The sequence below is a fragment of the Nelumbo lutea genome, chromosome 3, assembly GCF_056320005.1.
Source record: "Nelumbo lutea isolate HS-2025 chromosome 3, American lotus-T2T, whole genome shotgun sequence".
Classification (NCBI taxonomy): domain Eukaryota; kingdom Viridiplantae; phylum Streptophyta; class Magnoliopsida; order Proteales; family Nelumbonaceae; genus Nelumbo; species Nelumbo lutea.
The window spans coordinates 38,416,644-38,427,522 of NC_142686.1; the positions used below are offsets into that span (position 1 = coordinate 38,416,644).

At 38.1% G+C, this 10,879-nt stretch overlaps 1 protein-coding gene across 2 annotated transcripts; it reads right to left on the minus strand.

Moving 5' to 3' along the window:
• Nucleotides 1-6,599: 6,599 nt before the first annotated feature.
• LOC148864335 (NAC domain-containing protein 43-like) lies at nt 6,600-8,936 on the minus strand. Of its 2 annotated transcripts, none has more exons than XM_088980001.1 (3): nt 8,424-8,936; nt 7,933-8,201; nt 6,600-7,769 (listed from the first exon to the last, which is right to left on the minus strand). In XM_088980001.1, exons 1-3 carry the CDS (start codon nt 8,608-8,610, stop codon nt 7,032-7,034), a joined length of 1,194 nt encoding a protein of 397 aa, XP_088836127.1. In that variant the 5' UTR covers nt 8,611-8,936; the 3' UTR covers nt 6,600-7,031. The 2 variants fall into 2 exon arrangements, with proteins under 2 accessions (XP_088836127.1, XP_088836126.1); XM_088980000.1 differs by having other exon boundaries at nt 6,600-7,799; nt 8,424-8,934.
• Nucleotides 8,937-10,879: the final 1,943 nt, after the last annotated feature.

Consider the following 10,879-nt stretch of genomic DNA (forward strand, 5'->3'; position numbering starts at 1 on the left):
TGTGTATAGATACTGTTTTCCCTTGTGGTATACGTGCATGTTTTTAGCTCAAACCTGAAGCTCCCCGCATGACAAAGAGAGTGGTTCAGGAAACATGTAGAGCCCTCACAGGCGGCTGGACCACTTTTGCTAATAAGTAATAACCAGAGGGGATTGTATTATTGAGCGACATGGGTTTCCAAAAATATTATAGCTTTCATTTTCTGTCTGAGACCTGTCTCATCTGAGTCCTATAGTCCTATCTCCTGCTTCACCATCTAATTAAAATGCTGCAATTCCAGCTTGTTGATATATGAATGATGTGGAACGAAAGGAAGTCATTTCGGGTTTTCAAGAAATGAACACCTTTCAATTTTTATCTTCCGAGTTCTGACAACGGGAAAGCAACTCTCTAGTCTAGCTCTAGCTGTAGCTCTACCCCATTTTTGTGTGACGATATGATTTAGATGTGTTAATCCATTCTCTCCACAATCTACATGTGCTGCCAATTGGAAAGAAAGTTATTCAAAAGGTTTCTAAAAGATTGGATACTTTATTTTTCCTTCCCGAATCCCGGTATAAAGAAAGAGAAGCGCCTATGGCTATGGTCCGATGATTGAATCCTAAAAGGTCCCTAAAACTATACATGGTTCCCCGTTTAACCTTTTCTTTTTCTCTCCCCCTGATCTGAGGTCTCCCACTGTTTGTCAAAATGCTCAAAGGAGACTTTTCTTATCTTCCAAATGGGTGGCCATTAAATTCTTAGTCATAGATCAAAGGTCCTCGTGATCACAAAATGCCTATAGAATGTCGCAGTAACATCAAAGAAAGCAAGCCCCCACGGGAAAAAAATAAAAGGAAAAGGAGAAAGGGTTTTGTCTCCTACCTTTCTTTAATCACATCAGAAATCCTTGTAGATTTGATTCCCTTGCCCTGTTTTTCAAACAGATTTAACTCAGAGATCGACCCCTTAACAAATCAACGAATGAAAACTGTTATAAGTGCTACAATTTGGAGGTAGATGCAACGCATTGGCACAAAATTTGGACCCACACTTACCTAACGTAATTAATTCTTAGTAAACCACCATAATCGCGGAATAAAAAGATACAGGCTGTGGCCTGTGGTGGAATTATTAGCGAATGACATGTAATGTAATGACTCTCTCTAAATTTCAAGTCCTGACCAACCACACCACCGTCGTCAGTGGCTACTCTCTAGAGGCCACAGCACAACACTAGCCTAATCTCCAGTCTCAACTAACCAACCAATTCTCTCCTGTGGGCCTTGTCGGCGAACCCTATATCTGAAATGGGCTCCACCCATTAGTGGACTCAGTAATGACGTTACAGGCCCAACTTCCTTATTCAATCCATATAGATTTACCCTAGTGAGTTTGTTGCGATTTGTGATCACTGGATGATCTCATACTCATGAGATGACTACGGGGTAAAGACCTTTACCCTTTACTCCATTGTGTTCAAACTCAAATTCAACAAAGACTTTGTCTCAGCTACATGGGTCCTGCCATAAGCACCTCCTTGTTCGACCATTCTATTTTGTTTCATGTCGTATCCCTGGGTTAATTGTGGGCACTCAATCATTTCTCACTATGATCATTCTATCCTACCCTATTCTTCTTCTAGACCCACCCTGGAATTCGTCAAATATTATTACTTTTTTGGTACTAAAGCGTCTTTTTATGCAATTGGTCAAATCAACATATTCTATTTTCCTTTATTTTATCACCACCCGTCCGGGCCGGGGGCAATTCAAGATTCCTACAAATGTGTTCATTTCCTACCTATATTTCAATTCATTCACTTCAATATTAATTTGCGTCGTTTGTATTCTCATTATAGTTTTGTACAGAGAGAGTAAGTGGGATAAACAAATACAGGGATTTTGTTGGAAAAGTGACAACAATCAGGTTGATAGAGAAGACTGCATCTTCAACCTGACCAAATTAGAAAAGTTTAAAAACAATGCCAACCCCAAAAGAGAAATTTGTTTGGAACATTAGTTGGCAATGGAGTGTCCACATTCGATGGCATGTGGACAGGATTCTCATTACACAATCACAATAGTTCACCAGCCATATATTGAGTTCAAATCAGCCCCCCACAAGGGGGAACCCATAACTTCCCACAGCACATCTCTGCCGTATATTAGAAATCTCTCTCAATGATAAGTAGCAGAAATGATGAAGCATCATCAGAAAATGTTTTTAATACATGGTAGGGATGTGCTGTGAGATGTTGTGGGGTGCCCCCTTGTTGGGGCCTGATTTGAATTACATATATCCAGCATGGATACTGTTATATCAAGTCGATCTGTATAAAGTATGAATAATGTATCATGTGTAAAGAGTCCTTGTTCACATGCTCTATCTCCTATTCACACTTACTCATAAGACATTACAGCTGTACATTGGGAATATCTTCGGTATTTAAGTATTACTATTCATGGGAAAATATTCCAAATGTACAGCAGTAGTGTCTTATGGGTAGGTCTGGGTAAGAGATCCGGATTACCTATTGACAGGCCAGGCTATTGAACTTGGACATCCAATATTTTTTCAATATTGATTGAGACATTCAAGACGGGTTGGGGAGAGGTCGTGTGGTTTGGATTTGGATTGAGGTATGACAAACCAAACCACCAATATGCATGTAATATTAAAGAGTGGGTCTAGCTATTGCCATTGGAGATGGTGGAGTTGTTGAATTCAAGGCTTTTGCAAACTATAATTTCGGTACATGAAATGATTCTTTTAGTCATAAAAACAAAATTGCATCTATTTTTAAATATTTGAATCAGAATTGGATCGGATTGAAACCCCTTAGAATTGGAATAGCCTATTCCACTTACCTGTTCGGTTCAGATCGGAATTGGAACTGGAATCAGAAATAGCTGGAATGGATAGTCTTTCCCAGGGGAGAAGGGAATGATCATTCCCTCAAACGAGGAAAGCCATTCCATCAGGAATGAGCCGTTCAACCGAACAATTGGACATTTCAATTCTACTTCTGGACTTTTATTCTTGTAAATCAAATGAACCCTTATAATAACCAATCAACCAGCATTATAAAAGTGATAATCAATTTTGTAATTTTTTTTCTCCAAAAAAAAAAAAAAAATCAGGTGGGTTTTTCATCAAAATTCATGGGAAACTTTTAATTGGTTAAAGCCTTTTTCATATCATGTCTTTTTGACATCATAAATTTTTCTAATATAAATTTAGATAAAATATTTTCGGTTAAAATAATTTTTGTTGGTGTAGCTTATTAAAATTGAAAAAAAAAACTCCAAAATTTTATTAAATGCCAAGAAAATTCAGGATGATTTCAATCCAGTTTTGATGAATAGAGAGGGTCATTTCCTTTAAGTAAGTATATTTATATACATTGCTGGGGGTAGCATACTTTTGTTTTTTTTTTTTTTTTTAATTTCCTTTTTTATGGATGGTGAGTCACATCCATCCATCTTAAAAGCACAAGGATGGTGATATATATTAAAAAATTACCTGCATATGGTTACGTAGTCATTTTCAAAGGAGGACCTTTTGACTGTGGATGAGGGGTGTGCTCCCTTCATCACAAACAGGGTGTGCCCAGTTTCCAACTCTGGCTTCAAAGTTCAAACCACCGGTTTCCATTGCCTTTTGCTTCATCCATCATTGTAGTCTACCAACGTTATCACTATGCCCCTCTCAACCCTTCTTGCTACTAATTTTAGCGATGTGCGATCACGCACCGTATCGTATAAAAGCAGGGTTGATCTAGTAATTCTATATATTTGGGTCTGTTGGCATGTCTCAATCACTAACAGAGCCTTCTTACCTTTCTCGGCTTTCTCTAGACAACTTTTGGTCCTGGATTCATGGCATGTCCTTATTGTTATGACACTCATCGGACTGTGTTTGGATGCATTGTGTTTGTGGCTCATCTCATCATCCAGTTGTTCGGTTGGTCCTTGCTATAGTACTCATTGTCTGTTTTAATTTTGTGCTCAGTGTGCTTTGAGCTGTTGTTGTGCAGCTGCTTTGCATGTCTCTCTTTTTTTTTTTTTTCTTTTCTATAAATGATTTTTTTTTTATCTTAAAAAGAGAGAGAGAGAGAGAGAGAGAGAGAGAGAGAGGGAGAGAATGGGAATGTAGATAACAGATGAAATGAATACAATACCATACCATATTATTTCTGGTCATCGTGAAATTTCTAGTTGAGAAGGTCGTCCACATGGAAAAAGAATATCTGTTTAATTCGAAGAGTTTTAAATGGTAAAAGGTAGAATTAGCGATTGAGATGGCTGGGCAAACGTGTCTGTCTAGCTAGTACTACATGGTGGTTATGCATGGAGCTTATTATGTGTGGTAGAGATTGAACATGGGCATTGGGCAACGCATATCAGGACCACTTATGTACGGCATGTCTACGTTGGCAATGCCATCCAGGTGGCCGAATTAACAAAGTCAAATTCCAAGATCTAGATGATTCCTTCTCTTATTACCTTAGTCTTATTGCTTGTATTTTTACTTTCTTGCTAATAATTTTTTCCTTGTTCTTGCTCAACTCTCAAATACAAAAGTGTGCTTCTTTGAGCAGGAAAAACAAAACCACACCAAAAGCACTTTCTAAACCAAACTATGGTAGTGTTCGATAACACTAAAGTCTGATGTTTGAAAAGACAAGAAGCTATTTTTTAGGTTTGAAGTGTAAAAAATACTTTTTTCTATTTTGTAGAGCCTTTCAAAATAAATATATGATGAGTTTTTGTGTTGGAATGTTCTTTTAACATTTGATAAATACCTATTTTACTATTTTGCCCTTGGAAATAGGCTATTGGTGTGTTCTTCCTCTTCTTCTTTTCTTCAAACTCAAGCTACTGAACAGTTTCATCGTCTAGTAGCAAATGCCAAATGGAGAGACCCGATCGAATTGTTGGCGGCCCCTCACTCTTTCTCTCCCTTCCTCCTCTTCTTCTCTCTCCCTCTTTGCCATAGTTATCAACACCAAATTAGCAAAGATAACTTCCCTCTCTCTCTCTCTCTCTAGATCTCATATTTTCCTTCTTCCCCTTATTCTTCTCTCTCTCTCTCTCTCTCTCTCTCTCTCTCTCCCTTCCTATGACTTGTTTGGCTTCCTTCTCAATTGACAAAATACAGTAGAGTCACCGTTCCTCTTCTATCATTTGAGAGGAAAGAAATCAAACTAGGACTCGACTTGGGTTTAAAAGAAGGGGCAATATGGGTCATTTCGAAAATTTTAGGTGGCATTAAAGACTTTGGCAAGGTTTTGGAACTCGTCTAACCGTGTTAAAGTGACTAGACCATGTCTTACCATTTTAGACCTATTTTATATAATGAGAGCTTGTGTTCAAACCTAAACACAAACGGATTGTACATCCGTGTAAAGCAACTTTTTTATTACCTAACTATTGTTTTCAATACTCCATTACCCCGGCATAAAAGTAAATAAGATGATGTACCATATCATACAGCCAAAAGATAAATAAGAATAGAGCTTGCAATCATAGCAAACTTTGAATAAAACTTGAGCAAAACAAAAAGCTTGCATGAAAGATAAATATAGTATGATAGAAACTTTTGAAGGATGATGCATAGTATTTAGCACAAGTGTTAAGTATTCTTTTAATAAATGCACAAGACATTAGAACATTGATTTTCATTATTTACAATTATTAGTTTAATATACACCAAATCGGGTGTATGACTTTCATGATATTTTCTCCCAAAAGGTTCGTTGTTTTTTCTTCTAATACTTTAGCTAAAAAGTAGGTGAGGACGTTCTTGACCATTTAAAAATTGTCTACTTTTCTTTCGTTAATATACTTCACCTTACCTTTTCAAATAAATAAATAAAACTTTTATCTTGATGCATAGTGTTGTTCCTTCTAAGTATATATATATATATATATATATTTGTGGATTGTATTTCAATTTCCTCCAAAGTTGATATTATTCGATTAAATTCTACTACCAACGATATTTTTCATCCATGCATTGTCCTTATTAAAGGGATATTTTTGATAAATGCTTTACTTTTGTTCATTCTCAGTTGTATACCTTATGAAGCCCAATCGGGTCATGTAAAGGCCGGCTTATTTATTCATTGAGAATAATGAATTTTGTACGGATTTTCCAATGGATGTAGGCACAAAATCAAAATATTGGACCACGATAATTCTTATGTGTTCTTCTCTTTTTCTACGTTTCTTTCTTGTGGTTAATTTCTCACGATCATAACATATACAATATATTCTTTTAATTTACCCAATTTTGTATTAAATTCTACACTTGAAAGTAATAAATAGCCTATCAACTTCTCTTGTGTGTTGTTTCCATCTCCTGTTCTATTACTGGACATCACCTGCTTTAGAAGAAAAGTTGTCAAACAAAAAGATGATATTGTTTCTTTCAAGCAATTTTTATAGAATTATATCCAACTCGAATCCCTATTTTCTATTGTTTCTTTGCCAGTGTCAACGGTGTTGAAAATCCACATCATTATTCAAGTATCTCAAATAGAAAAAGGTTATTCCCTGTTTTCATTTGGGTTGCCATTCGGGTCGGACAAGAGACCAATCAATTAAGGACTAAGGAGAGGATGGTCTACATCTATTTATTAATAAAATAATATAAGGCTTATTATGAGCTGCATGACTTCTTTCTTGTTTGGCTTCCTGGCGAAGCTTTTGATACAGTAGTGAAGGATATGTGGCAACCCTTAACAACATAAAAAGAAAAAAAAAAAAAGTTGGAACACAATTAATTACTGGTAGAAAGAGATTAGATTATCACACCACTCAAAAACCTGCTATATTTGTTGACAGCAGAGGTGAAACGAAAGGCATCGTGATCAAGTAAAGAAAATGGTTAACAGCTTGAACCGATGCTACCCCCTCTTGGAAGCTGGAAGCCTGGAAATACCGATTCTTCGTCTTATTTAATATATATATATATATATATGTTCATACGTAATCACAATGTCATTGACTCCATGGGAACTCCTTTCCTGTGCGAAGATATTCTGTTAGGTGGAGGAGTTGGACACGTGGCAAAGTGGGTCCGACGACGAAGAACATGATCGAGTGAAGCTCCATAGATCAATTTCGTTGTTGTAATCCTGGGAGGTATGATATGACGATGATCTATGAATTGAGCCACGTAGTTGAGGTAGTTGAAGCTCATGATCAGGGGGTGAACAGAAGGCCATGTTGGAATCGTTGTCGAAGCATGATAGTTGCTTGCATGTTTCCGACTGACCGTTTAGCTGGGATGCGACCAGACGGTCCAGAGCAGCCCAGCCACTGAAGCCCTGGTTGGTACCGGATGGTTCCGACTGGGTGATCAATGGTAGGTCTTGTACATCGATGGGTTGATAACAGCCTGCCTGACTGGTACAAGCTTGAATCTGGTCGAGCCTTGTGCTATCGTTTCCGAGAAATGGAAGAGTTGGGCTCTCCAATGCCGGAAGTTGCTGCTGGGATCTTTCGTGGAGACCATTGTTGACGGATACTTGGATCGGCTTGAGAAATCTCATGTTGTTGTTGCTGCTGCTACTCCTGTTGATACGGATGTTATTGTTTGTTTCGGTTTCTTGCTTGCAACTCCTTCCCATGTACTGAAGAATCTGGTCCAATGAACCATCGTTGCTCGTTTTTAGCATCTGGGTGTTCTCTTCGACTGTAACTGACGAATTCTTAGGGCTATCTGAACACTTGTGATGGTTTTTCTTCTTGAAAACACGGCAGACCACCCAACCCTCTTCCTGCGTAGTCTCACCCATCAGACCAGATGCCTGGATTGGATTGTGCAGTGATATTGTCATTGTCAAGAGAAGGGAAGGGATTACGACTTACGAGGCAATGAATCCAACACCATTTTAGATTCGCTTAGAGAGAGAGAGAGAGAGAGAGAGAAAGAGGACTTACGTTTGTATCAATGGTGTGATCGTCCAGTCTATATTCATGCATGATCCAATCCGATTTCTGTCCATGTGGGGCTCGACCTTTATAGAAGACCAGTGTCTTCCTCATACCGATTCGCCTGAAACTGCTATAGATGACCTTATCACGGCCCGTCGCCTTCCAGAAACCGGCCGCCGTGGCACGGTTGGTTCGCGTCCCTGTCGGGTATTTCTTGTCTTTGTGACTGAAGAAGTACCAGTCATTTTGAGGAGTGGATCCTATTCTGCATTTTTCTGTAAGAGTCCAAACTAAAGTCAATAAGACATACGACGACCATCAGGACCACCACAAAGAAATTCAGAGATGTAAAGCCGTTTAAAGATCAAAGAATGCTTGTCTGAAAAAGAATAAACGATAAAATTGGAACGAAAGAGTGAAATTAGAGAATATGGAAAGAAAGAATACAAGCGGGGAAGAAAAGAAAATATAGTTCTGGAAAGATAAGGATAGAGGACCTTGTATATCCCATGGCTCGAGTTTATTTAGATCCACATCACGAATTACGTCCAAGTCGATCTTCTCGTAGGCTACTTTTTTCCTCAGGTAGTAGTGCAAGAGTTCTTCCTCTGTTGGATGAAACCGGAATCCCGGAGGAACCCGAGACTGACCATTTACCGATAGACTCATTTCCTCGCCAGGCATTCGGATGAGAGGATTGATATGACCTCGAAACTTAAGACAGATCTACAACAGACAAATCCAAAGTGAAAGTAATGAAAGAGAAAATGGAACGATAATATGTTCGGACTTCCGAGATGCAGCCGGGGCCGAGCTTATCTTCTGACAAGTAGGGTTTGCCTTAAAACAGGTAGAAAGAAGAGGAGAAGAGGTTCTGAAACAAAAGGAGAGAAATGATAGAAGTAATGAGGTGGGTGTGCCCATATAGCTAGGTGAATTATTTATATGTGTGGGAGACCACTACCAGAAGGAGTGCATGAAGGTATGAAAGGTCGGGGGGATTCATGGAAGAGAGAGAGAGAGAGAGAGAGAGAGAGAGAGAGAGAAATGGTTGAGCTCGTGCGTAGTCTATGGTGTACTTTTAAGTTGGATTAGTGTGCTTTTAGCCTTTTACTACTCGCCTAGGTGGGAGATGGGCTTCGAGAAGGGCCACCCACCTAGCCCCAGAATGAGAAAGATCAGGCTGGTGGGTCCTGCAATTAGTAGAAGGGGTGGGCCCGCGAGGGAATTAGAGCAATGGCAGTGAGAATGTGCGGGGGGCAAGCCTCCATCCTAACTACGACCCTCGACCTTAAAATCTTTGTGAAAACCACCTTTGAAACTACCGCTATCCCCAAAGAATCTCATTCAACCCGAGAGAGAGAGAGAGTAAATCCAAATACATCACTCGTGTAACTTGTGCAACTACCGCAAGGACAAGAAGCCAAGAGAGAGATGATGGGGTCGGAGGCATTGCGCTTTCATGGCCCCATCCCTGAAGAAAAACATGATGCAATTGACATTGGACTTGAAGAGGTCCCTCTCCCAGCTTTTTTTTAATTTTGTCATAGTTTTCATTGTAGTTTAAATTTTTAATAGTAATAATAATAATAATTATTATTTCATTTAATATTGATGAATTCAACTATAATATGATATTAAAAAAAATTCTTATCCAGTCAAAAAATATCATAAAAGTGGTAATCAATCAAATGTATCAAGATTTATAAAAGAGTTTTGAATGTTCAAAACTCTTTCAATATCATGTGTCTTTTGGGCAGCATAGATTTTGCCAAGATTTAGAGGAGAGTTAAAGTTAGCACATTTTATTTTGCCAATAGGACCCAGAAGGTACCACTGGACTAACACTGATGATGATCATTATTGTTGTCTGTGGATGGGTTCCATTTATTCTTTTGTATTCTTTTCTACCGTAGAAAAATAAAATTAATGTTTAGTTACAGCTCAAACACAGCCCGGTTGCATATTACGTGTTGTAGGTTCTGGTAAGTTTGTAGAAACCCTTAGGCTGAAAACGCTGTCGTTATGTTATATATTACAAATTATAGCATGTAATATTTTTGAAGATAAACTCTTAGCTTAATGATCTATCATTGACTTGCAGAAAAAAAAAAAAAAAAGACCTATCATTGACGCTGTTTCATGCGAGAGAGAATTTCCGTTTCTTACCAAAAAATATCATTGACGACAGTTCAAAAACTCTGTTACAAATTAATTAACGGAGCCAAGTATTTAAAGGAGATTAAGACACTTGGACAGAATTGGCATTACATAGATAATGACATGACACGAGAATAACTACTACATTACATTACACAGAGTGTTGACCGCTTTGATGTAATCATGTAAGTAAATTCAAAGAAACTCACGTCAATTAATACCCATATACATGGGTTTTAATTTCCACTTAAAATTTCAAATGAAATTACCTTCACTTATTCAGTTAGTTAACGCGCTCTCACTGAATTTATTGGGTGGGTGAATGGCTACACAATGACAAAGGGACGATTGGAGGTAATCTTTTCCCAAACCCCAACTTAGGTGAAGGTAGACCCAGTAGGTATCTTTCCCAATGGAAAGAGGGTTTCTTTCCTTAATTAAAAAATAGATTTTGGTGTAGGAAAGGGTTTTGGGATTTTGGGATTTTATGTATGGGCATAGCTAGCATACTGGTATCAGAATAAACCCACCCCTCCCCTGATCTATATATTGTTGGAAAGCATATAAACAGATGTATTAGATCTTTATTGTAATAATATTTTAAATTTTGTATGAATGATAATTAATACTTATATATAATAAGAAATAATAAGAAATTAGATGCAAGTTCTAGACCCAATACTCCAATCCAATCCACCTCACCTTCAAATGTGAAGAGGATAGGGTCGGGGAGGGTTTGGATTCTAAAACTGCAACTCACTACGGCTTTTGTAGAGGATTAGGTTGGGAGGTC

Excerpts from the sequence above, each read along its gene's own strand:
- LOC148864335 (XM_088980000.1), bottom strand. The coding sequence starts at position 8,610 with ATGCCTGGCGAGGAAATGAGTCTATCGGTAAATGGTCAGTCTCGGGTT. Across the intron at positions 8,202-8,423 it reads CGAGCCATGGGATATACAAG|AAAAATGCAGAATAGGATCC; the intron begins GTCCTCTATCCT and ends GGACTCTTACAG. Across the intron at positions 7,800-7,932 it reads ATCACACCATTGATACAAAC|GCATCTGGTCTGATGGGTGA; the intron begins GTAAGTCCTCTT and ends AATCCAATCCAG.